The 25528-nt window shown below is 48.8% G+C and overlaps 1 protein-coding gene across 15 annotated transcripts in view; it reads right to left on the minus strand.

The window, feature by feature from the left end:
- ARPP21 (cAMP regulated phosphoprotein 21) overlaps window positions 1-25528 on the minus strand; it is a 166734-nt gene that overhangs the window by 84002 nt on the left and 57204 nt on the right. For 4 of the 15 annotated variants that reach the window (XM_043979571.1, XM_043979569.1, XM_043979567.1 and 1 more), the window contains exons 1-8: window positions 22317-22726; window positions 20177-20347; window positions 19485-19526; window positions 18687-18773; window positions 14913-15063; window positions 13745-13823; window positions 12981-13040; window positions 11970-12110 (exon numbers count right to left, since the gene is read on the minus strand). In XM_043979571.1, the coding sequence (XP_043835506.1) occupies window positions 11970-12110; window positions 12981-13040; window positions 13745-13823; window positions 14913-15063; window positions 18687-18773; window positions 19485-19526; window positions 20177-20305 (689 nt within the window). In that variant the 5' untranslated portion in view covers window positions 20306-20347; window positions 22317-22726. Of the gene's footprint in view, window positions 1-11969; window positions 12111-12980; window positions 13041-13744; window positions 13824-14912; window positions 15064-18686; window positions 18774-19484; window positions 19527-20176; window positions 20348-22316; window positions 22739-22853; window positions 23036-25528 lie in introns of those variants that run through there. The other 11 variants (XM_043979573.1, XM_043979570.1, XM_043979568.1 and 8 more) reach the window with 7 other exon arrangements.

Below are 25528 nucleotides of genomic sequence, written 5' to 3' on the forward strand. Positions count from 1 at the left end.
TGAGATGAGGTGGCTGAAGCTCTGAGTGGGGGCTGATGTGCTTGGGAAGGAGGTCACCAAGATGCTAAGGAGGGAGCCAGCCTCCAGTCCAGCTTGTCCAGCTCCCCGCCCAGGGCTCAGCCCAGAGCCAGGGATGTGGCTGGCATTGCACCTGCCAGCCTCAGGCCTTGGCAAGAGCCCACGCAAACTCCCTCATTCTAGTTCCAAGCCAGGATACCTGTAACCCAGGGTCACACCTGCCTCCAGAGCTATTTCTTAAGATCCTGAAGTGCTGGGCATGAAACTAGGAAGATTCCTCCCCGCTTTTCCTCCTCCCAAGAAGAAGTAAAAAGCCTGTTGATATCTGAAATCTATGCATACAACAAAGTACAAAAGCAAGGTGAGCGAGAGACAGGGACAGAGACAGAGACAGAGAGAGAGGGAGGGAGACAGAGATCAAGACAGAGACAGATACAGAGAGGCACACAGAGAGAGACAGAGACACACAGAGAGACAGAGGAGATGAAGATGATGAAGAGGAGGAAGAAGAGGAATAAGAAGGGAGGGGAGAAAGGAGGAGAAGGGGAGAGACATGGGGGAGAGAGGGAGATGGAGGCAGGAAGATGGAAACAGAGATCGACACACAGACAGACAAAACATACGAGTGTGACAGAGTCAAAGGGATGATGTACACAAAATAGAAAAAAACCACAAGCATATTTTTCTATTCATTTATAGATTTGAAAACCATAATATTAAGAATGATCTTCATGGACAAACCTCATGAAAAACAGCTTGTAATTCCTACAAGCAGTAACGCCCTGAGATGCTCTGAATCATGATCCTTTCTCCTCCCTTCTCCCACCCCACACAACAGAGTGAGAAGGAAGCTACCTGACTTGTGGCCCCAGGATGGCTCTTTTCTGAGTAGCTCTGGGGACAACTGAACTTGGGCATGGTGACCACATCCCCCCCAAGCGGAAGGAAGATGCAGAATGCCCAGGGCATACATAAGTAAATCAAACTCTGAAGAGACAGCAAAGGTGACCTGGGACGATGAGTTAAGAAGCATTAATTAGGCACTTAATGTGTTCTAGGCACTGTGCTAATGCCTGGGGGTGCAAAGAAAGGCTGTAACAATGCCATTCTTCAGGATGTTCACTTTCTAATTGGGTCCAGGAACTTTGCAATGATTTCATCATAGAAAGTGCATCTGAAGGAACCACACTCCCAAGGGAATTCTCCAATCACTAAGTCCCAGTGACTAGAGCATCAAATGGACCCTGGGGGTTTCACCCCCCCTCAACGCGCGTGCACGCGCGCACACACACACACACACACACACACACACACACACACACAGTCTGGACCCATTGAACTCTGGAGAACAAACACTGTATCATTACAAGGAATGGGGCTGCAGGGAACAGGAAAACTCAATGCCAACAAATGGAACATGTCCAGAGAAACTTTGGAAAACCTCAACTATGACTGTAGACTGTGGAGCTTGCTCAGGCTGCTGTGGGTGTTGGGAGCCCCAGTAATAACTGGTCCAACAAGGAGAAAGTGGGAGCTACAGGTGATTGTAGCATGGTTCTGATGGAACTATATAATAACCACATAATTCTGTGCACACATACATACATACATATGTGTGTGCATACACAGACACATGTAGTTTACACACTGCTTTTTAATTGGGGCAACACATAACTTGGGAAAAAAATCACACCTTAGAATCTACAAATACAAGTGGCCAATGTGTGTCAATGGAGTAAAGAATGAACATATAGGAGAACATTGGCGGGAAATCCCCAGACCCAGATCCCCTTCTCCAGGTAGTTCTTGCTTCCAGTCCTCCCTAACAGGTCCCAATCCATCTGGAACTTTCACTGCCCCAAAGTGGATGATGGTGGGAGTCTTCTGATAGCTCCCCTTGGTAGTCCTCCAGCACCTCCCAGAACCAGTCTTGCCTCCTCCGCACTGCTGCCCCTTGGCACACACCTGTAACTCCTTCGCAATAACCTTTAGTGTCTCTCCACTCCCTACCAAACAAAATCCAAACTAATAATTTACTGGAAACCTACTGTAAATGGATAATGACCTGATAAATGAATAAAGCTCTTTATCAATATCAGTACTGTGAGTCAGTCCTTAGTTCTTGGTAAATGACTTCTTCAGCAACCCTTTTTGACTTTTGGGGTGAAGCAAATTGTGAGACAAAGGTGAAAGGGATGAGTATGGAAAAGAGAAGAGGGAGGATGGTCTCCTCAATTGTTACTGACAAGAGGCATATAGCATACCAACAATCAGAGCCCCTTAGAGGCTCAGCCACCTGGGAAAAAGCCATCAACGGGGAAAAAGCAAGAAAGTAGGAAATAGAGGAATACAAGGGAAGGAGAATGAAATGACTAAAAATCATAGGAGGAAGAAAAATCAGTTAAAAACCTTGAGCGCACATCAATAAATCAGTAGTAATGATAATGATAACAGAAGGGATTACGGTTCCCAGACCATCTAAATGAATCCAGACATCTATGAATGCAAAAAAGGATAATGAATCAATGCCTGATGAGGCAGAGAACCCTGTGGATACGCAGGAAAGCATGGAATCACAGGACGCTATATATGAATGGTTTAAGTGAGAAATAGGAATTGTGAAAGAAGAATTTAGACTTTACCCAAGAAATAATTGGCAGAATTTTTAAAAAAAGAAAATGAATTCATGGTGGCAAACCTCACCAAAGAAGCAAAAGAGAATTGGGAATGCAAATATACAGAAGTCAAAGACAATCTAAAAGAAAAGAAGAAAAAGGCAATAATGTTAAGTAATATGTAATCATGATTACTTTGCAAGCAATACATATTGATCCAAAAGACTTAAGGATTATAGGGCCCCTAGAAGAAAACAAGAAAAAATAAGTCCACTAGGAGGGGAGAATAGGGCCACCGAGATTTTCTTCTGCCCCTCCAATGTCACTTGTCAGGAAGAAACACTGCACTAGAAAGAGCTTGGGAGGGTCAGACTGTGGGGCTTGCCTTGAACAGCGGTGCCCTTGCCCTATGAGCTCTTGCATAGAGCCCCATAGGCAGGAGCCTTAGAATGATGAAAGGTTCACAAACTGTTGGAAGATGCCTTGGCCTCATCGAGGAGATCAATAAAACTTTTCTTCAATTTCTGGCCGCCAAAAACTGTTCTTAAGTCCATCCTAGCCCTTAGACCCACTTTTGCTGACACTCATCTTGTTCCATGTCCAGAACCTGGCATGCAAGCTGGGAGAAAGCTCAGCTGGATTTGCAATGAGATGACAAGATGGGACAGAGGCCTCCAGAGGCCTCAGGCTTTCTCCAATGGGTTCCCCTTGGCCACTTTCTCCTTGAATAATCTATAAGTGGCCATTTGTGAGAAAAGAATCCTCCTGCCAGTGGAAAGGTGAACATGGAGAAGCCCTGGCTCTTTAGAGATGATTGACATGGACCCAAAGGAATAAAAAACCATTAATTAGGCACTTATGTGTATGCTAAGCTCTGTGCTTGTGGGCCTTCATGGAGTGCAAGCGTGCTACTCTTTCTTAATGAGTCAAGGTATAGGGTGTAGGCCTGCTCCTGGCACAGGAAATTCAGCACCATAAAGAATGTGGGTAAGACATCCCCCCAAATAGAAAAAGGCCCAGTTGTACAAAAAATATTTCTAGCATCTCTTTTTGTGGTGGCTAGGAACTGGAAATCAAAGGAATGCCCATCCATTGGGGAATGGCTAAACAAGCTGTGGCATATGAGGGTGATGGTGAACGTTATTGTGCTTTAAGAAATGACAAGCAGGAAGACTTCAGAAAGGCCTGGAAAGACTTGTTTGAACTGATGTATAGTGAAGTGAGCAGAACCAAGAGAACTTTGTACACAGAGACAGCAACATTGTTTGATGAAGAACTGTAAAAGACAACTATTCTCAACAATACAATGATCCAAGAAAATTCCAAAGGACTATTGATGAAGCATGCTCTCCACCTCCAAAGAAAGAAGTGATATTGACGGAAAACAGACTGAAGCCTGCTGTTTTTCACTTTTTTCTTTTATTCAAGTTTTCTTGCACAAAATAACTACTATGGTAATGTTTTACATAATCATCCATGTATAACCTATATCTGATTGTTTACCATCTTAGGGAGGGGGAGGAGAGGGAGGGAAGGAGAGATAGGAATTGGAATCCAAAACTATAAATAAAAATGTTTATTACTTAACAAAACAGAATGTGGGTTTGAATCCTATGAGATGGTCAGGGATGAAATGGGACAGAGAGCTAAGCATTGACCTGAGGCCTCCTAGCATTTTGTCCCTCATTCTCTGTGTGCTCTCAGGCAAATCTCTTCATCATGAGGTGCTTCCTAGCTGAGTTAGATGGGCTCTCCTGCTTCTTGAATTAGATGGGCTCTCCTGCTTCTTGAATTCTGTGATTCTCCTTGTTCAGTGAGGATTTCTAATTCTCTTGACAAAATGCCCTATGAAACTAGCTGGAGCTCTGCAACTCTGAAACGGCCTGTCCTAGGGTTACATTGGAAATAGAATGTTTGGGACACACACACACACACACACACACACACACACACACACACACACCCTTTACAAGTGTCAGGAAAGATGCCACAGAAGTGTTTAACCTCAGTTATTACCCTGTTTGGATTTTTTCCTTCCTCCATGGAAGACTGAGCCTGACAGACCTCTCTCACTCCATCTATCAACTCCCCCAAGGAACACTGAAAGCTTAGAGGGAGGAGAGATCAGGGGTACCAAGTGGACACTTCGATGGATTCCCTATGGATGTGGCTGTGTCAGTACACAGCCTCTGCTCCAGCCTAGTCACCCCTAAGTGCTATTTGGTAGCTTGTGGGGGGGAAGCATCTGTCCTAGGTATTCTGTCCCCATTCTTTCTTCCCCTACAACATTTTTTCTTGGGGCTCAGGACCAGTAAACGGACAAATGAGCTACTGAGATCAGCTATTTTCTTGAGTGAGCTGGATTCTGAGTATCTTCCTAACGACAAAGGAAAAAGAGCCACTACCACCCTTCTATTAGCTTTAAACCAAATGAAACTTCTAGATTGCTTGGGTTATCTGACAAGTTCCTATATTTGTGATCTTGGATGGAGTTGTGATTCACAAACATGAACACCCACTCCTCCTGCCCTTCACCAGAGGAAGCTCACAAACCATTCTTGCCTGTCCCCTACCCTCTTCTCCTCCCCATATGCCCTCCCATCACCCCACTGCATGAAGCCGCAAACCATCCTAGTTCAAGTCAATTTATCTAGGAAGATGCCAATTCAGACCAATCAGCAAGCCATGGCATTGTTTGTGATTTATATCCAGACTATATCAAGCCTATGGTCATTGCCAATTCTCAGGAAAACTGCCATTGCTGTCGCCTTAAGCAGCTTAGTTTGGGAGAGAAAGGAGAGGACGTACAAGACAATGATTGGAGGCAAGGTTTGTCAGTTGGTTTAGGGTTTTGTTATTGTGTTTGTTTAGTATATAAGGAGACTTGATGTGCATTACTTATTTATATGATTTTATTCTAGTTTGCATTCTGTTTATATATGGCTATGTTCTATTACCCCTACTTGAACATAAGCTGCATTGATACATCCATCAAGTTGTCTTTCTCTTGGGATATCCCCCAGAGACTAGCATAGAACTAGCATAGAACATAGTAGGCACTCAATAAAAACAGCCAGAAGGACAGGAGGGAGGGAAGGAGAAAGGAAGAAAAGAAGCTGAGGAAATGGAGAGGAAGGAGTGAGAGAAGGAAGGAGAAGAAGAAAGGGAGAAGGGAAGGAAGGAAGAAGGGAAGAAAAGTGGGTAAAGGGAAGCAAAGGGGGAGGAAGGTTGTGTAAAGAATATTAGGAGGAAACTGAGAAAGTGTTGGCACCTCCTTCCTTCTATTTCCAGATTTGTGATTTCTTTTCAGAATGTTACTCCAGAGTCCACAGAAACAAGAATCACACAGATCCAGAGGACATGCACACATGGAGTGCTTTCTGCACCAATCAGTAAAGTGACCAATGAAATCTTGGCTTCAATATCATCTGGAAAGGCAGCTAGATTTACGTCCTTAGACGGAACAATGTCCACCTCGGATCTGGGTTGTGCCTTACAGATGGTAGTTAATTAACACATATTTATGGAATTGAATTGAGAAATTTGATACAAAGGTGTTCATTTCCATCTATCCTTACAGTGGTTATAGTTGTGTGTGTATATGGAATCAGTATTTACATCACTCCTCAGTGCCTTCTCCTGTGGGATCCTTGTTGATGCCCTGCCACCTCTCCTGCCCCAAGTGCTAGAGACCTCCCTTACATCTCTCTGCCCTCTACTGAATGCAGAGCAGCCTCGGCTGGCCCCCAGTGCTCCCTCACTCTCCTTCCACGACCAGACAACCTCCTGCACTCATCTTCCCTTCCCTCCATGGATGACTCACATGCCACTTCTTTCATGTAGATTATTAATATGGGATAGACAGACACTCCTTCATCTGCCTATGATATAATTCGTTCTAGCCCAGACTCAGCCACCTGTCTTCATCTGCCATCTCATCCAACAGCTTTGAATTACCAGAAATTCTATATCATTAACACAGTATATAACCTTTGAATGGGAAACAATAGGTCAAGGAATACAAAGGTTGGAAGGCCCTTGAGGTCAGGGAGTATGAAGAAAGTTGGTGAGGAGACCAAGCCCTGGGAATAGACTATTGAAAGACTTTCAAAAGCTGAGTAGCTTTCAAAGAGGACTAGATGGATAGTGTTGGGTAGTTGGAGCATCCACATGTCTGTGGTCATGCAGTGACTTAAAGGAAGAGCTGAACTGGACCCAGAGGTTCCCTGACATCCAATCTAACCATCTATCTTGCCATGCTGATGTAGCCAGCTTAGGAAGAACAACCCTGTACATGAAGCAGGTTGGTCTCCAAGGGTTACCAAGCTCGTGCACAGGTCACAGTTACCTTGTTCACATGTTTAACTTCATCATCCCCAGTTCTGAGGTAATCTAATATTTCCTCATGAATTACTAAAAATTCAACAGCTCTTTCAATTCATCAGCTAAACTCATAGCCCTTACTCTAGTTCATGAAATCTTATTTATTTTGTATATTTATGTGTAATATGATAAGTATATGTTACAAAATATGAAAGTAAAACATTGATTTAGTAAATTGAAGAAATTGCCTTTCCCAATTGTAGTTTTATACACACACACACACATATATATATATATAGGGTCTATAGATGTATTTCTGTATACATACATGCATGCAAGCATATACACACATATATGTTATGAGCCTTTCCCTACAGGGAATCATTTAATCCCCTAGTATATAAGTAAGTTATGGTTACTAGATTTGTGATTTATTTACAAGGAAGTGGCTTAAGAAAGCCGACTTTATTCTTTACTCTTTTATGTATAAAAAAGCTCATAACCAGAGTAGCTTTAAGTCATCATTGTAACTATAGTGACCTTTTTTACTACTGAAAACATAATCCTATACCAGTTGATTAACTCAGTTTAACAAAGTATCTTAAAAGAATCCAGATCATTTTCTTCATGACTTAAAAATGATGATACTTTATTTTGTTTTGTTTTTTTGGTGAGGCAATTGGGGTTAAGTGACTTGCCCAGGGTCACACAGCTAGTAAGTGTCAAGTGTCTGAGACCGGATTTGAACTCAGCTCCTACTGAATTCAGGGCTGGTTCTCTATCCAGTGAGCCACCTAGCTGCCCTTAAATTATGACACTTTTATTAAAAAATTCCATCCATCAAACTTCTCCTTATCTTCTCTCCAACCATGATAGGGGGAAGTGAGGTGGTTCAGTGGATAGAGCACTGGTCCTAAAGTTGGGAGGATCTGAGTTCAAATGTGAGCTCAAACACTTAATGGCTGTGTGACCCTGGACAAGTAAGTCACTTGACCTAGATTGCTTCAAACATCTGGGGCCATCTCCAGTCGTTCTGGTGTCTATCTAGCCACTGGACCCAGATGGCTCTTGAGGAGAGGGAGGCTGGTGACCTCGCCCAGCCCTGCCTCCCTTCAATCCAACTCAGTGCAGGTCCTTGGCAGCCCCTTTGAGAAGGGTGGACAAGCCACGCTAGGAGAGTGCTGCTCGTTCTGAGCCTGTGCTCTCCGCTCTGCTGCCCCATTCCCTAGCACCTCCTTCCTGCATGAACTCCAGGGGGTCTCTATCACCTCCAGAAACAAATGGAGAATCCTCTGCTTTTGAAGCTGTTAGAAGACAGACCTGCTCGAGCTTCCTAGTCTTCCTCCCCATCCCCTTAATGGACTTTGCAGCCCCAGGCACTCATCTCCATCTCCTGCCTTGTGCATCATCATTGGCTTTCCTCATGCCTGGGAGGTCCTCTCACCTCATATCTGCACCTCCCCCACCCCCTCGGCTTCCCTGGCTTCCTTCAAGGCCCAGCTACACTTGCACCTTCTCCAAGAAGCCTTTCCCTGGATGGCTTCTCTCCAACTGGTTCTGTCTCTGTATTGTTTGGAGAGAGTTGTTTGTGTGTCATCCCTTCATTAGACTGGGAACTCCTCGAAGGCAGGGCTTGTCTCTTGCTTTTCCTTCTATCTCCAGCACTTAGCAGTGTGCCTGGCCCATAGTAGGCACTTGGTAAATATCTGACTGACTTTCTCTGTCTTATAAAATTATCTTTCTAATGTTTCTTCACAAAACAAATGCAGTTCTAACAAATAAGGCAGCTTCCCCTCACTCCTTTCTCTCTGTCTCCCCAAACTCCGTGTAGCTCCTGATGGATGGGTGGGTGGGTAGATGAGTGGTTGGGTGGGTGAGTGGGTAGATGGGTAAGTGGGTGGGTGGATGGATGGGTGGGTGGGTGGATGGATGGATGGATGGATGGATGGATGGATGGATGGATGAGTGGGTGGGTGGGTGGATGGATGGATGGATGGATGGATGGGTGGTAGTTGAACTCACACAGGCTCTCTCTCGCTATTCTCCAGGGGCAAACATAGAATGACACTAATTGTACCTGTGACTTTCTCTCCTTAAGGAGACAGTAACAATTTCCATATTGTCTGCAGGACAAGCTTTTGAAATGCCGTGTATGAATAACTTGGGTGAATTTCCATTTTGGGCAGAGTCATATGCTTCTCATGTCATGCTCTCTGAATCATATGTGCCCTCAGGCCCCAGCTGGATACATAGAGCTCAATGTCTTTGTAATGAGAAGTCAGTGATTTTGGCTCAGTGACTAGCTCCCCCTTCTCCCCCTCCTCCATGGGCCTGCACTACTAGATGGCTGTGGACTTTCCACATAAAGTGGGCTGTCTGCAGGCCTCATTCCCAAATATTCCCAGGAAATTTGTCTTTCTGATGTATGGAGAATGGCGATGTCCCTGATGAATAAATCACTGCACAAAGAAATCTCAACCAACCACAGGATTTCTCCCTCGGCCAGAAGGACTCTCCTGAGAATTCTGCAACACCAGGCCAGCAGGCTTGTTGTTCACAGGCCCCTAACAATGACCAGCTGGCCCATATTGGATCTCCCCAGGCTGCTAAGCCCCCCGACAAAGCTAAGAGCAACAGGCACTTGGTCCCCAGCAATGCCGAGTGAAGACCCTTGACATTTGTCTTGTCTATTACAAGATATCACTTGTTTACCTCCAAGGAATAGCCAGTGGTTTTCAGCTGGGCAATCAGCTGGAGTTAGGAAGGTGGTCTCACTCTGAGCAACGGTCCCAGAGAATATAAACAGGACCTCCACAGAAGAGGGGGATATCACAGATGAAACTCTACCTACAGGGCCCCTTCACCTACACCCAAAATGAACTGCCTCAGCTCCTGACCAGTGACAGTTTGTGATCTCAATCCAGGCGGGACCCAAGGAGCTTTGTCCTTGATCATGAATACTTGCATGGGCAACAGGGACAAGGAGCTTTAATGTCTAGGAAGTGGGCAAACATCTGGTTCGTTAGGAAACTGTTGGTCCCAATGTCTATTGGCAGTGGTGGGTAGAGATCACAAACCAAGACACAGGTGTCATTATCTCTTTGGGCTAAAGAGGGAACAGAATATGGGACACAGCAGGACAAATACTCCTAAGAGGCTGTGGTTTTCCCAAAGGAGAGGTGCCTGTTAGGAAAAGAGGGGAAGGCATCATACCATATGGGCTCAGATAAAATGTAGATCTGGCTGGGGAACCACAAAAAGATGGCAAACAGAAACAAGTCATTTTCTTTTGCTGTCAGTCAATAAAAACAAGCCATCTAGCTCAGAGATGCCAAGTGACCTTGACCCTGACCCTGACTCTCAGGTCACCTATCCAGAAAAGTCAAGATTTCCAGTTAGCTTCACACTCCTTCTGCCTGAGGTCCCCCATTCACTCTCACCTCTATTCATCCAGTGTTTCAATGTTCAGACAAAGAAGGGCATTTCCTAACCAAGAAGGAAGCCCCTTAACAAGGCTTCAGCTTTTGCCCAGGAGGCAGGAGAGAAGGGACTAAGGGAAGGGCTTTGTCTGAGTGTGGGCTCCACAGTGCCAGGGCAGCAGGGCCCCTTTAAATGAGCACCTTCAGCAAAACTCCCACCACTGCCCCTCCCAGCTAAGAGGAAAGGAGACCAATGATCTCATCTAGAGTTTAGGAAAGATGGAGAATTTGTGGTCTGAGAGTAAGAGAATTACAGTTAGGAAGGCAGATGGGGAGAAGGGAAAGATGAAGAAAGAAGGAGAGAGAAAAGGGAGGGGAGAGAGTGAGACAAAGTGACAAAGGCAGACACAGAGTCGTGGAGACAGTAAGTGCCTGTTCCAGCCCTTCAAGGTTGTCCAGAAAATCACACACTCTTAAAACATTTATGCTCTAGATTGAATATAAAAAAGCCCAAAGTCCTTGTTTGGGATACGTTGTGGTGTGATTAATGGTGGAAGGGGAGCTTTGCATCCACACATACATACATCCACACACACACACATATATGTATATATATCTATATCTATATCTACATTTATTCTGTATGTACATGTATATGGTACAAATATACATGTATATGTATTGTATTGTGCACATACAGATTCATTCTCTAGACACATTCATATTAAACATAAAGAATGTCGGGGCAGCTAGGTGGCATAGTGGATAGAGCACTGGCCCTGGAGTCAGGAGTACCTGGGTTCAAATCCAGCCTCAGACACTTAACACTTACTAGCTGTGTGACCCTGGGCAAGTCACTTAACCCCAATTGCCTCACTTGAAAAACAAAAAAAAACCCAAAACAAAAAAGAATGTCTCAGGAGTCTTAATGCATTTCTAAACCATGGGAGCTTCAAGCTGCTCAAAGGCTTTTGGGCCAGATCCTCTGAGATGCCTTCATGCATACATAGCCAACCCCTCATGCCCACATTCTCCCCACTGAATGAATTGTTACACAAATTTGTCCACATCATCAGATAACCCTCAGATAAATGCCTAGTTCCACCAACAAGAATGCATCACAAATAAAATTTCTATTGCTTGAAGGACAAAGACTTGAGTGGTTTTTTTTTTTTCAAGAATATGAGATGGTGGGGAGAGGGGCCGATAAAGAAGAGGCCAAAAGAAGCAGCCACTTTGTGGGCATAATGAGGCATGGTGGGTTAGAGTGGGGTGTGGTGGGGAGTGGTGGGTTCTAATGGGTTATGGGAGGGCATGGTAGGGTGGGGTGAGGTATGGTGGGGCATGGTGTGTGTGTTATGATGAAGTGTGCTTGGTTATGGTGGAGCGTGGTGGGTTCTTATGGGGTGTGCTGGGTTATGCTGTGGTGTGGTGGGTGTGTTATGGTGGGATATGGTATGTTATGATGGGATGTGGTGGGTTTTTATGATGTGTGGTGGACTATGGTGGGGCATAGTGGGGGTGTTATGACGGTATATGGTGGTTTCTAGTGGGATGTGGTGGGGCATGGGGGAGGTAGTGAAATGGCACTCACATTCTGGTGCTCCCAGTCTTATTGATGATGACAGATTTTCCAGTTTGGTCCACATTGTGATCCATTCCAAAGTAAGCAGCCACTCGGTGTACCAGCATCCTCTGATAGGATGACATTTGAGGAAACTTTTTGTAATGATTCCTGCAACAGCAAAGTATATGAGGGGAGTTGAGTTCAGCACCAGGAGGTTTCTGGGAGGCAGCTTGCCATGAAGCGCATTTGTCCTCCTTTGAACCCACTCGGGGCTGTCTTGTAGCTGAGGCCGACCACCCCCCCACTCCCTCTCTTCCTTTAAGGTGCATACCAGGCACTGCCTTTGGCAGGGCGCCTGATCCCAGCCAGGCATCTTGCCTGCTTGAGCCGCCCCCTCCCCACCTACCCCTTGTACCTAACTGCTTTTCGTGTTTCCTTCTGTGCTTTGTTCTGACTATATTTACACACACCCTTGTTGTCTCCCCCATTGGAGTGTCGGCACCTTGCAAGGGGGGATTGTTGTTTCACCCCTTTCTTTGTGCCCCCAGCAGCGAGCATGGAGGAAGGACTTAGTAAATGCTGCCTGGCTGATGACTGAATGGACAGAGCGAATAAGCAACAAGGAAGTCCCTCCTTCCAACTATCTTTGGGCAAAACGTTTCTGTGCCCATGGGGAAGCACTACAAGGATGGTGGGGACAGAGAGAGCCAATGGGTGAAGGGGCACATTCATATCTGGCAGAGACGGAGCCTCAGGGCAGGACCAGACCCCAGAGCAGCCCCTCCCTGAGGGGAACCACAAGCTCCGCAGTCTGATCAATGGCCCTGTTGAGTCAGTTTGTCAGAAATGAGCCAGCAGGAGGGCGTGCCCATCCCCAACTCTTCAACACTCTGGGCTACCCACCAACCAGGGCCCAGAAGATGTTGCTCTCTCAGCCTCTGCCCTTCCTGAGCCCATGTTCACTCAGATTTGAAGTCCCCTCCTGTCCTGGACCTGCCTGCTCCCTTGTGCCAGAGGCAGGAGAGAAAGCCCACCTACTTGTCATCACTGATGAAGTCCATGATTTCTTGTTCCATTTTTAAGAGGATCATCCTGTCCCTGCAAAACCAATGGTTAACAATGGGTTTTTCTTGTGCTGTGCTCTGAGGGTGCTTTTCACCTCGGTCTACCAAGGATTATTTCACAAAACCCACTGAGATGTTCCCTGTCCCATCCATGGCCTGCCACATCATCTCATCTCCTGACCTTCTGCCTTCCCGCGGCTGGAGCTGACTTTCATCCCATCAATGTCCTCATGAGATTTGGTGCCTCCTAACTCACGGTTTGAAAGAAAAGGCTCCATGTGCATGGATGGGACATATGGCTTAACACAGGATATTTTAAAATATTTCAGAGAAACCTTATGATGTCATCAGGCTCCAGGCACCCACACAGACCTACTGGAAGCAGATGGCACCATGGGCGACAATGCCCATTCCTCACTTGGCCCCCCTCCCTCTGTCAATGGGTACAGGTCCTTGGCTAGCTGGACACTCAGGGACATCACCTCCTGCCTGACAGTGCTGTGCAGGGCCTGGATCCCAGTGAATAAGCAGCTCCCTCAGATAGATCAGGAAAAAAATAACCTGGAGATGCCAATGTGAGCAAAATGAATGTGTGGGGGCAAGGCAGAGAAAACTGGAGGAGATCAGAAGATCTCCTTGGCCCTGGTCACTTTGAGTCCACTAGAAATTTGGTTGCAATAGCAGCGGACAGAGGAGCCCGCACCAGTAACCACCCTGACCCCTGTCCTTAGGCCTTACCTGGGGTTGTTCTTCAGTGTGGTTACCAGGAACTCATGTAAGTCAATTCCTGTAGAATCGGTGTACTCCTGGCTGCAATCTGAAACCAATGGGCCAGGTGAACAACACCCCTGATTCTCCTCTCCCCAATTCCAGGGAAGCCGCACCATAGAAAGGGGTGGTTGGAAAGTCAAAGCAGACAGCATGAACTCAGGGCAGGGGCAGGGGGAGCTCAGAGTCCCTGAGGGTCAGATCTGTGCAGTCTTCTTGTCTGAGGCCCAGGCTCTTCTTGTTCTAGATGGGGAAATTCTCACCATGCAAGGGTAGGCAGTCTCCAAAGGAGGCTGCAGGGAAAGGGGAAGCTGAGCCCTCAATGAGGTGAGTGAGGTGGGCTATGGGGGCTGAAGTATTGGGAAGTGCTTTAGGCTATGGAGGAAGCCCGGCTTCTCCAGATGGTGTTGACCCAAGACCTTTGTCCTGGGCCCATCTCCCAACATGCTGGTCTCCTTTTCGCCTCTGTGCATGTCATTGTGCACAGACACTCTGCCCAGAAGTGGGTAGACACCACTGGACTCTAAGCTCTGCCTCTCTAACCTAGAATGGCCAGGTACTCTGCCCATGTGTCCAAGGGGGCAATACCATTCTGGCTTGCTGTGCCCTTGGCACTGGCCTGTGGCAACATTCAGTGGGTTTGCTCTGCTGCAGAGCCCAGGAATGAAAATGGGATGTTTGTGCCAGGGAGGTCAGCTCTGGGGTGACATCACCCCCCCACACACACACACAAACTCCTGTGGGGCCTTCTGTGTAAATCACAGAATGACAGAGTCCAAGCCTCAGGGCCCTTGCCTTGCTGGAGCATGTGAAAACTGAAGCTCCTGGGGCCCCCAGGCCCTCTCTACAAGTCCCCCTTCCCTTCTCTTCTTTACATGCCCCAGAACTTGCTACATGACCCCTCTATATCCCTGGAAAGCACCTCCGTAGCACTGTGCTTCTGGCGCTGTCACCTGCCCTCCACCTGGAATTCCAACCGATGACTTTCTCAGTACTGGAATGTCTGGGGCCACCCATGGGTCCCCATGGTGCACCCTAATACTCCTCAGGGTCCACCCTCAAGGGCTGTGCCACCTGAACAAGATGCTCAGGGCGGGGGGGCAGGAAGCCACCGGCCTCTGCCTCCAAAGTCATTCACCTTTGGACAGCATGCGCGCCTTGGGCTTCTCCCAGGCCTTCTCTCGCTCCTTGGGCTTTTCCTTCTCTCTGTCCCGTTCAGGGCCCTCTCTACTAGACTTCTCATCCTCGTGCAGGCTGGACAGTCTGGAAAGCTGTAACTGAACCGATTCCTGTTGGGAGCAAGGAAACTCGGAGTTAGGTGCAGACCCTGCCGTCTCTCTGGCCTTTTGGCCCAGGACTCATCAGAGCTGGCGGCGTCCAGAGTGAAAGGAGCCCTGCGGCCACAGGTCCCTGTCCTGCCCACAGCCCGGCACCCAGCATCCCCGCTCCCTCAGCTCCAGAGTCAGGTGTACTCTGCAGAATTATTTTTATCCGTGCAAAAAAAAATGTTTAGTCAAAGTGTACGCATGTCTGAGGTGACGTCATGTTCAGGTAACAGCTCTCTGGCTCTGGGCCCCTCTTCTACAGAGGGAGAAATTGGCAGCCAAATTGCCCCCAGACAGCCAGCCAGGCAGCACAGACAGATAGGCCCATGGACAGAGACAGAGAGACATAGATAGATAGCCCAGATTGTGGAGTGGTCCCTGGGCCTGGCTCTGTAAAGAGAAAGCTCCCACCCTGTCCTGGGAGGGTTGGGTTCTGTATTACTCTAACTCTGGCGGGGGTTCCCCCTGTACTTCCTGGGTTTCCAGGCCTGCACTTAGCCAGGTCAGCCTCTCTATCCAAGCCTCTTTCTCTACCCATCAGAGTCAGAGAAGCCCCAGGCTCTTGCTCCCTCCCAGGAAGGGGCATCTTGGAAGCCAGGCCTTGGGCTGGGTGGCCCCCTCCCCACAACCATTCCACTGCCTGGGGGTGAGGCTTGATGATCCTCTGAGCTTCTTGGGCAGTGGCATGGGGGTCTCTGCATTCCCTTGGGTGTAAAGAAGGAGGAATGAAACAAGCACATGATCCGCTTTTGTGCAAACCCAAGGCATGGCCTGAAAGCCTGATGTGTCAGTAACATCTACCGATAACACCAAGGTAGAGCAGAGTTTTGGGCTGTGGGGAGAGTGACACCGAGGAGGTCGAACAAAGGCAGCCCACAGACAACGGCCACCCCCTGCAGCTTGGCCAATGACTCCTCCATCAATCAGGGGGCTTTGGGGCCAAACAGAGCCCTGACAGGAGAGTCATTCTAAAGCAAGGGCTACAAAAGGAACCCCCTGAGAGGCTCTTGGTTGGGTGTGAAGGGCTGATGTGAAGTCAAACCTAGCCAGAAAGAGGGCCAAGGGCACCTCAGCCTGCTGGGCACCTTGGGCCATGGCCAGGTGACTCCCCTCTCCTTTGACCCTGGCCTCTTCAGACACTAGCTATGTGGGCTGCTGGTGCCTGCTAGTCCCTGGAACTTGGCCCCAGCCGGGGTGAGTCAGAGCTAGCCCATGAGAAACTGCCAGGGCACCTCTGGGGTCATGGGCAGGATTTATTTTCCCTTCCTGCACAAACAGCCTAGGAGACCCTGGCAGCTCCAAAGTCTCTGATGCAGAGGGTTCCATTCCCAACAATAATCCCTGGAGAGCAATGGAGACATCTGAGGATGGGCTGCTCTTTGCATTGACTCTTTAAAACAGAGAGGCCTGAAGAAGCTGGCCACTCTCTGTGTGCTTACGTCTAGTCACTGGGCTTTGGGATCTAGCCACGAATAAAAAGAGGGACAAGGGCAAGGCCCATGAGGCCACTGTTCACATGGTATTTTTCTACAGCAGACAGACACAAATAGAGGCAGGCTGGTGTGAAAGAACAGACAAAGGAACTGGAGGTTTGGTTGGTAAGAAAGGATCTCAGCTGAGTTGAATACTGATTTTTATTGATTTCCTCAATAGTAAAATACATGTGTGAAGGGTTACATTGATACAGGGTCATTATATTCAACAAGAGTCGTAGAAAATCCAGGCTTCAATAATACACTGGGAGGCCAAGGGCACCATCGAGTCACCAGCGGGCTTTCTTTAACCCAAGGGTAGATTGGGAGTTCAAATCATGGGGCTGGGGTCAAATACTGGGGGGGGGCGATTTTTCCCACACAGGACAACTTCCATGATGACGGGCATCAGGCAGCCACTGTGTAACCATTATCCTAGGAGGGGGCTGTCTGCCACTGAGACCTTTGTAAAGGATGAAGGTGATGTGCTTGCCTCTTCCTCCCAGTCCCAGAGGGCAGCAGAGCCCCAGTGGGATTAACATTCCACCTGCCCACCTCTTCTCCCTTCCCTTGCCAGTCAGGAAGGCCCCAGCTCTATTCTGCCAAGCCACTGTGGGCCAGCTAGAGCTAAAGAAGCACCATTCATTACTTTTTTCTCGCCTGTTGAACAACTGAAAAAGGCTTTGGGGTCTAGGATGGCATGGGATGGGGTGGCATGGGTGATCTTTTTTAAGGAAAACAAAAAAACAAATCTGACCAAGCATTTCTTTTGAGGAGCTTGTACAACCGCAGGGAGACTCCAGACAGAGCAGATAGACAAGGCGTCCATCTCTCCTCTATCTGTCCTGGGGTGGGGGGACACCTAGGAGAGGGGCTTCCCCAGGCTCTGCCAATTTCATGGGAGCTCAGAGGTTAATAGCCACCCATCATTCCCTTTCCATCCTGTGTAAGCTGCAATCCTCCCGGTAGATCCCCATTGAAAACAACAAGCACAAATAAAACGTTGAACTGAAATCACACGTGGTTCTCAAAGTCGGAAGAAGCCAGAGCTCACATTTGGGAACAGAAAGATGAGCCCCGAAAGGGGCATCTCCTGATTCTCTGAGGGCAGGCTAAGCCAGAGGGGCAGGAAAGGTCCAGCCCCAGAACCAGAGCTGGCAGTAAGGTAAGGAGAGCTTTTTTTGGTCTTTTAGAAGAAAATGCTCTCAGATCTCGAGAGTCCATGAGGAGGGTTTAAGGTATCTTAACTAAAGTCAATAGAAAGAAAGAAACATTTAAATGAAATGGTTTAATACTTTTGTCTTTCCCCCTGGGCTCCTAAAAGTCTTTCTCACTTTTCCTAATTGGTCCCAATTTCTAGTGAAGCAAATCAGCCTTTGGAGAGCAGCCCAGCACCAGGCTGTCTCTTCTTTCATCCCATGCCTAAAAGGCAAATGAAAATGAGTGAATGCGCCTTCCCAAGTCGGCCCCCAAAAGGCTGTTTGTGGGGATGGAAATCTGCTGCACCGACTTGCTGGATTTGCAGGACCAACAAGGGAGGGGCATGGTGGGGGGTGCTCTCCACAAGCACAGCCACTCCCAAGAGCCTTATTTCCAGCTGTGGGGAATCTGTGTCCTCAAAGGCATATAATTGAGTCCTCCACACAACCACGTGTCTTGTTCTTATGTCTCAAGGCTGAGAAGAGCCCGGATCCCGGGACTTAGAGGCAAGTGAATCTTGGGGAACTGGTTGGTAATAAAACCTGGCTTCGCTAGAAACCAGAGGGTCCTGGGAGCCTCACGTGGGGCAGCCTGCTTGGAAGAGAGCCGTGAGGCCAAGAGAACCTGCCTTCCTATGTTATTTTTAAGTCTAAATTCTTTGGAATTCCTTTCCATTGGTTGGCTTTTCAGAGAGTCTGGAAAAAAAGCAAATGTGATACTCTGTGACACCCTGGACAATGACTCGGAATCCTTCCAAAGCATTTGAATGAAGCTGTACAGGTCATGGGCAGACTCACACTAGCCATTGCTCCCCCCAGATCTGAACTTCGTCTCCCCGTTCGACACATGTCCATGCGAACCACAGTGGAGGGAGCCCAGCCATGCACGAAGGACAGTAGACCACTGGGGACATACCTGATCTTGGAGGCTCTCCGGTCCTGGTCGGGAGGACTCCTCGCAGACAGCTAGGCTCCGGGTCAGCTTGCCCTTCCCTGCTCCTGACTGAAGGAAACAGAGAGAGCAAAACCACAACACCCAAGGAAGCAGCTGCCAACTGGGAGGAGCTGCATGCTCCCATCATTCTGAGGGACCCTCTTGAAATTGAGCATGAGTTGGTCAGCCCAGCAGAGAGGAGTGCTGGCATGTGGGCCACTTTTGTGGGCAAAGGGCTCCAGCAGGTCCTGCTTGGAAAGCTCTGTGTGTGCACACGTGCCTGTGTGCACCCTTGTGCATGCATGTGTGCACAGGTGAGATTCTGGCTCAGCACCTCATTTCCATGAAATTGGCATTTCATAGGGTGCAGGGAGGTATTTGCTCACAAGAATGAACACTTGGCCAAGCCAAAGTGACCACCTTTGCTTCCTGACCTTCCACACCAATCACAGTGGCAGATAAAGGGAACTACTCTGGACCTTGCCAGGGAGGGCACAGGCTTGGCAGAGGGAAGCAGACTGCCAAATGTGACATGACAGCCACTGTGATCAGAGGGCCCATCCTGGGGGCCTTTCCCTGAGGTGTGTGTGTCCTAACTCCTAGTATCTCCAAGCCATGTGTCCAGCCAGAGCAAGCTCCAACCCTGGAGCGAGCCACTCCCTCCACTGCTCTAAGGGACCCTGTGCATCTTGACCCTGCCCTGAGCAGCTTCAGTGACTGTAAGCCCAGAGAGTTTGCCCACCCCACCCCCTCCCCACGTGCAACAGTGTAGAGCCCTACCTTGGACTTCCTCCGCTCCTGGTTCTGGGCTGCCAGCCGCCGCTGTGTGGGAAAACCCCAAGAGGGTTGTCACTTGGGACAGTGCAATGACAAGAGTAAGGTGTGCTTGGCCTGAGTCCCAGATCCTGTCCCCAACACTTCCATCATGGCTGCTCTGGCTCCCTGACCTAAGGCAGCAAGGGTGGAGCTGGATCCAGCTTGGGCATCTTAATAATGGTGCTTCATGGTGTTGGAATCATTAAAGCCAGAATGTAAAGCAATTCTGGTGCCTCAGTATTTGCCCAAGCAGCTCAGAGCTCCTCTGGCAAGCTTTGTGTGGTTCTAAGGCTAGATCTACTGCAGTTCCAGACCGGGGGTGGGGTTCATGTAGCTACCTTTGGGGAAGGACACCCCAGCTTTCTCTGAGCAAAAGTGGAGCGGTTCAGGGAGGAAACACAGGGACCAAGGTCCGGTGGGTCTGGGGCCCAACGTTAGGCAATTCCTTCAGCACCTGTCCCTAGGTCAGCATTTGAGAATGAGGAGCCAGAACCACTTAGAGTCGCTGACTAAGTCAGGACCCACCTCGCCCGGTACTAAGACAGCCTGAACATCAGAGGTCAGGAAAAGGAGGCCAAGGGCTCACTGGATAAAGCTCAGCAAAGCTCCTTCAGTCCTGGGAGAACACTGAGCTAGTCCTGTCTTCCTGTTCTTACCTGAAGTTCCAGTTTCTCTTCCTCATCCAGGCTGTCCGACTGAATGATGCCATTCTCTGGGGTCCTGGCTTCCTGCTCTGCCCCAGGGGCCTCAGCTGTCTGTGCAGTCGATTCTCCTTGCTCTGACATTCTCTCTCTCAGGAGGAAATTACAATAACAAGGTGGGAGGTCCTGAAAGGTCAAGGGGCCAGAGAACCAAACAGTTGGTTTCAGCTTTGTTCCTGAGGGTTTTGTGGTATTTCCCTTCAAACCCAAAGTTAAGTCATCCTGTCCATTCAGGGTCATGTCCTGCAACAACTCAAATGAACCATGGAATTGACATGGTAATGTGCAACAAGAAAATCTGCAATCTGGCCCCAGGGAGACTGTTACATTTAGCACCCCACATAATGAATGAGATGGCCAGTTCCTCGGCAGTCCTGCCTTACTAGCCACCCCAAAGAAGGGAAGACAAGGGAGACAGAAGGGCAGGCATTTTGGATTCCCTGACAGGACAGATTGCTTTTGGGTTTTTGGGTTAAAGGATGGGTGCATGCGTGTGTATGTGTGTGTGTGTGTGTGTGTGTGTGAGAGAGAGACAGAGACAGAGACAGAGACAGAGACAGAGACAGAGAGACAGAGACAGAGACAGAGACAGAGAGAGACACAGACACAGAGAGAGAGAGAGAGAGAGAGAGAGAGAGAGAGAGAGAGAGAGAGAGAGAGAGAGAGAGCGCACATGCATATTGCCCTCTTCCTAAATACCTATCTGAAGGGTCCAGGCTTAAAGCCCTATTCCTGAGTAGAAGTTGTACGATATGGTTGGGTGGGGGGTAGTGGGGAGGGGGAGGGGCATCAATGATATTCCATATAAATATGAAATCTCAATTTGGCAGGAAATCAAGTCAACATTTCCAGGCTTCACATGGGCAACTGGATTATTAACGTTCTGAGCTTTCCCTCCAGACCTATGTTATTCAGGCATAGTGGGAATCCTGCTGACACTCAATAGCAGCTCTGAGGAAGCCTTCATTGCCTGCCTCCCCCATCCCCATCCCCATCCCCATCCCCATCCCCATCCCCATCCCCATCCCCATCCCCATCCCCATCCCCATCCCCATCCCCATCCCCATCCCCATCTCTGCCAGCTGGCAATGATAGGCACAAGGCTAGGCACGGGTTCTCCCTGCCTTCCTCCAAGTTCAAGCTTGTTATTATTTTCCCTCTCCCTGCTCTCTTCAAAACTTTGGACCCACCCCAGAATTAATCAAATATCAAATGAGCCTCATGAATAATTTAGCATTTTCTCCCTCCTTCTCCAGCTCATCTAAGTTTTTATTTTATTTTATATTTTTTGATATCCCTCAAGACAAGGAAAAAGGGACAAGGGAAACAGAACCCAGCAGCTGTTTCCCAGCCATGCCCAAGCCGTGCCTGTCTCCTTCAAAGGGAAGTCAGAGTGGTGATCATTAGACAAATCAGTATTTTGCTGCATTGCCTTGGCACTATTTAATTAACATTTACAAATTCAGTAACTTTATTTTCAACTGGCAAAGGAAGCAGGAGAAAAAGGGTAAAGCCAGCAATTTGGTGTCACCATTTCTCTAACATGCCATGTCACAATCGAGAGTGGCTAATGATACACTCATGGCCCGACTGATGATGGCTCTGGTTTGCTTCGGTTTAGCTAGCAAAGGATTGTGGGCATTTAGCATAAATGGGCTTTGCCCATGTGGCTCTAGGGGGTGGAAGGGAACACTGGTGCTTGGCTTTGCAAAGAATGTGCCCTGAAGGTTATCTCAGCTTTCACCTGACGTGCCACATGGTCAAGTTCAAAAATAGCCTGCCCAAACGGGGCCGGGATGGGGGCAGAGTATTTGGCGCTGCTGGTCACCTACCTTATTCACTCAGGGCATTTCATGATAAATGGATGGAGTTTCCTGACATCCCACACGGGACAAGAAGGATATGTTCTCAGGACCCTGGGAAAACTTGCTCAGCCCTCTGGGCACGGGGAGCTTTGGCTGGCTGGAGGCGTTCTGGCCTTGGCCTTGGCCTCAGCCCCTTCCTTGCAGTCCCATCAGGACACGACACATACAGACGAGACTCCAACGATGTTGTGACAGTTGGGAGACCCGCGGCACCCCAAGGAGGCAGTTACCTTCAGTGGGGGCTCTCTGCCCGAGTCCTGGAAGTCTTTCACGCTGCCTCAGGGGCTCCGGGCTGCTCAAATCCACACAAGCGACTGATGGTGAGTGGAGTCCCATGTCCCTGTCAGCAGGCGCGAGTGTCCGTCTCCATGCTCCCTCCTCGGATGGCCGGACCTGCAAAAAGAGGACAACTCGTCAGTGACTAACAGGAGGCAGGCGGGCACGCGCTCATGGCTACATCCACATCCACGAAGGGGAGAAGACAAGCGGCTGGCTCTCTTCCACCTCTGCTGCCCGGCTCCGGCCAATCACGGGCTCAGCAGACAGAGCTCCCTCCACCTGTCTCCGAGCCGCCTGCCTCCTCTCTAATGAAGCGGCTCCAGCCCTGCTCAAGTCCCAACAGCTCCTACGCAGCGAGCTAAAATTAACGCCCGCATTATGCGCCGCTCATTACTCACTGAGGCGGCTTAACCTTTTTGAGTGAAATCCCCCACTTTGCATTAAAAAATATAAACGGGGATGTTGGTTTCAATGGGAGTCAATATCACCTCTGCGCAGCAAGGCGGTCTCCGGGCTGCAACCCGCCCGTCAGGCCCAGTGAAGGGCTGAGGCGCTTGGGTTGCGAAGGCTTTTTTAAAAAAGGAGGCTTCTCTGCTGAGCTCACTCGCTCGCTCGCTCGCTCTTAAAGAAAGTGGCTTTGATCACGTCTAATGAGGCACATGCACTCAAAGGCGGGTGGGGGAAGGAATGAAAAGGAGAAAAAGGAACAATGGTTATCATTGAGCACTTTGCTGGGGGTGGGGGAGGAGAGGGCTGGGCTTCCCGCAGGAAAAGCTCAGATTCTACAGCTTGCCTTGGACTGCTCGTTCTCCCTATGCTCCCCACGCTGCTGCCGCCAGTCGGGGTCCTCTGCTTCCCAGCAAAGCGGCCCGGGCCGGAGCTTTCGGTGGCAGATTTGCAAACTCCAACCGCGGTGCAAACAATCAGGGTTGGAGTGTGCGCCTCTCTTCTCACCACTCCTACGGCGGCGGCAGCGGCAAAGACAGCTTGAGTGCAAACACAGGGGATGTTTGCCAAGAGCCAGTGAGTGCAGTGAGTTGATGGTAGGCTGCCTTGGGGACTCCAGGGAGTTTGAAACCCGGGGCTCCCCGGCGCCCAAACTACAAAGTCTTTGAGGTTTGCCCTCTCTGCAGCCACAGACCCCCAGGGTGCCGGAGACTAGCCTTCTAACCAACCCACAATAGGACAACCCTACTCCATTGCAAAGGCAATATGGAAAGCAGTAGTGTGGACACAAAGCTACTCATTCTTGTCTGGTACCAATTGCTAGGGAATATCATACCGAGCCATTGAAAATGTTCGCTTCTACTTTGGGGCATTTTCAAGCTTCGGACACGTTCTCTGAACATCCCAACTGCAGCCTAGGATTACTTTCTGGACCCCGTTCCCCAAGAGGGCACGTAAGCAGCCAAAGCCTCTGTCTCCATTTCCATACTTTGGAGCAAGGCCTTAGCTTTGCGTGACCACTGAAGGCCACTTGCAGTGACCTTCCCAGAGTCAGAAGGTTGCCTCCCATCCTGTGCGTGGCCGGACCGTCCCTCAGATACACTGGAGAGCTCCAGGTCATGAATAAGTAGAGCGTGGCTTGGGGGGCCAAATGGGACAGGCTTTATTGCAGCTGCAGGAGTCAGTGCTACATGCCTAGATGTATTTGGATGCGTGTGTGTGAGTGTGTGTGTGTGTGTGTGTGTGTGTGTGTGTGTATGTGGCAAGTGTAAGTCACAGCAGGGATGGAGCATGTGCATGAGGATAGCTGTAAAGATAGAGCCTGACCGAATTAGCACCTACCTCTAAATCAGGACCTACGGAAAGAATTTGCTCTAAGCCTGAATCACAGAAGCACCAGCTCCCAACGTGCCTGCAACAGGAGCAGATGGACATGAGCTCAGAGGAACATATGGACCACAAATATTTTTGTCACTGATTATAATTGTTCTCTTTGCTAAGAAGACGGTGCCAGCGTGTCGCCCCCCCCCCCCCCCAGCCAGGCTGTGGGAGCAGCTCTGCCCGCCCCCCAATCCCATCGTTTCCTTAGGCCATGGACTCTGGGGGCCAAGGTTCTCCCAGGAAACACTTTTCACACATTTTCTCAGGAACTTGGCTCTCATGTACTCTGGACAATGCTCTGGGAGCTGACCATGGGGCAGGGGAGGGAGGAAGGGTTCTCACATCCATATACAGGAGGGCCAAAAGTCACAGTGTTTGAATAACTTTTTGAAAATTATTTTCCCTTATTTTTTACCATGTAAGAGATCTGCTTTTTCACATGTACTGTCAATTCATTTCCTATACATAACTGTATTGCTGCTATGCTATTGTAAATTAAAAACAAAAATAAAGGAGTTATTAAATCTTGAACCCCTTTCATGACTTTTGGTCCATCTCAAACATGTTGTGGAATGCATAGAAGAGGCAGCCTCTTTCACAGGAGTTTGTGTCTTTCCAAAAAGGCGGAGCCCCCAGAAGTGGGTCCATGATGCTGATGGCCCCAGGCCCTGGCCCTGTTCTTGTCTGGAGAATCACTGCCACAGCCTTGTCAGCTGTGCCCTGATACTTGCTGTGGGGCTGCATACACACAATTGACTTGGACTTCCAAAGGAAGGTGACTGGACTGGAAATCAGAGTTGGTGAAGGAGACATCATTGAACTCCCTCCTACCTCCCACCTCAGAGACCACCTGAAATGGAAGAAGTAAAGGAGAAATGTGTTGGTATCACTTAATTCGCCGCCTTACTCACTGCTGTCAGGAAACCCTTGGTGACCGACAAGGCCAAATTCTACCTGTGGTCATACTGGGCATGAGAATGTGAGGATAGACCCCAGGAGACCCACTTCTGCCCTTTCCTTCGTGCCCCTCAGTGCTCCAGGTGTGAGCTTGGCTCATCAATGGAGCCAGGGATGTGCGGGATGGAATTGCCACCAACATGAAACCCCACAGTCACTGGTGACTCCAGGCGTGATTGGAATTCTCTCACTCTCCTCTTTTAGTCCCTCCCTTCCCCCTCCCAAGCAATTGGCCACATGACAAGCCTTAGAGAGGGGCCAAGGGAGGAGGAAAAGGCTGTTTTTTTTTTCCTTCTTTCTTTCCAGCAAGTCAAATCTCTAAAGAGCTGTATTGAACCCTAAGTGACACGAGTGGGCAGAGCTAAAACTCCGAGAGAAA

This window comes from Dromiciops gliroides, chromosome 1 (genome assembly GCF_019393635.1).
Source record: "Dromiciops gliroides isolate mDroGli1 chromosome 1, mDroGli1.pri, whole genome shotgun sequence".
Taxonomy (NCBI): domain Eukaryota; kingdom Metazoa; phylum Chordata; class Mammalia; order Microbiotheria; family Microbiotheriidae; genus Dromiciops; species Dromiciops gliroides.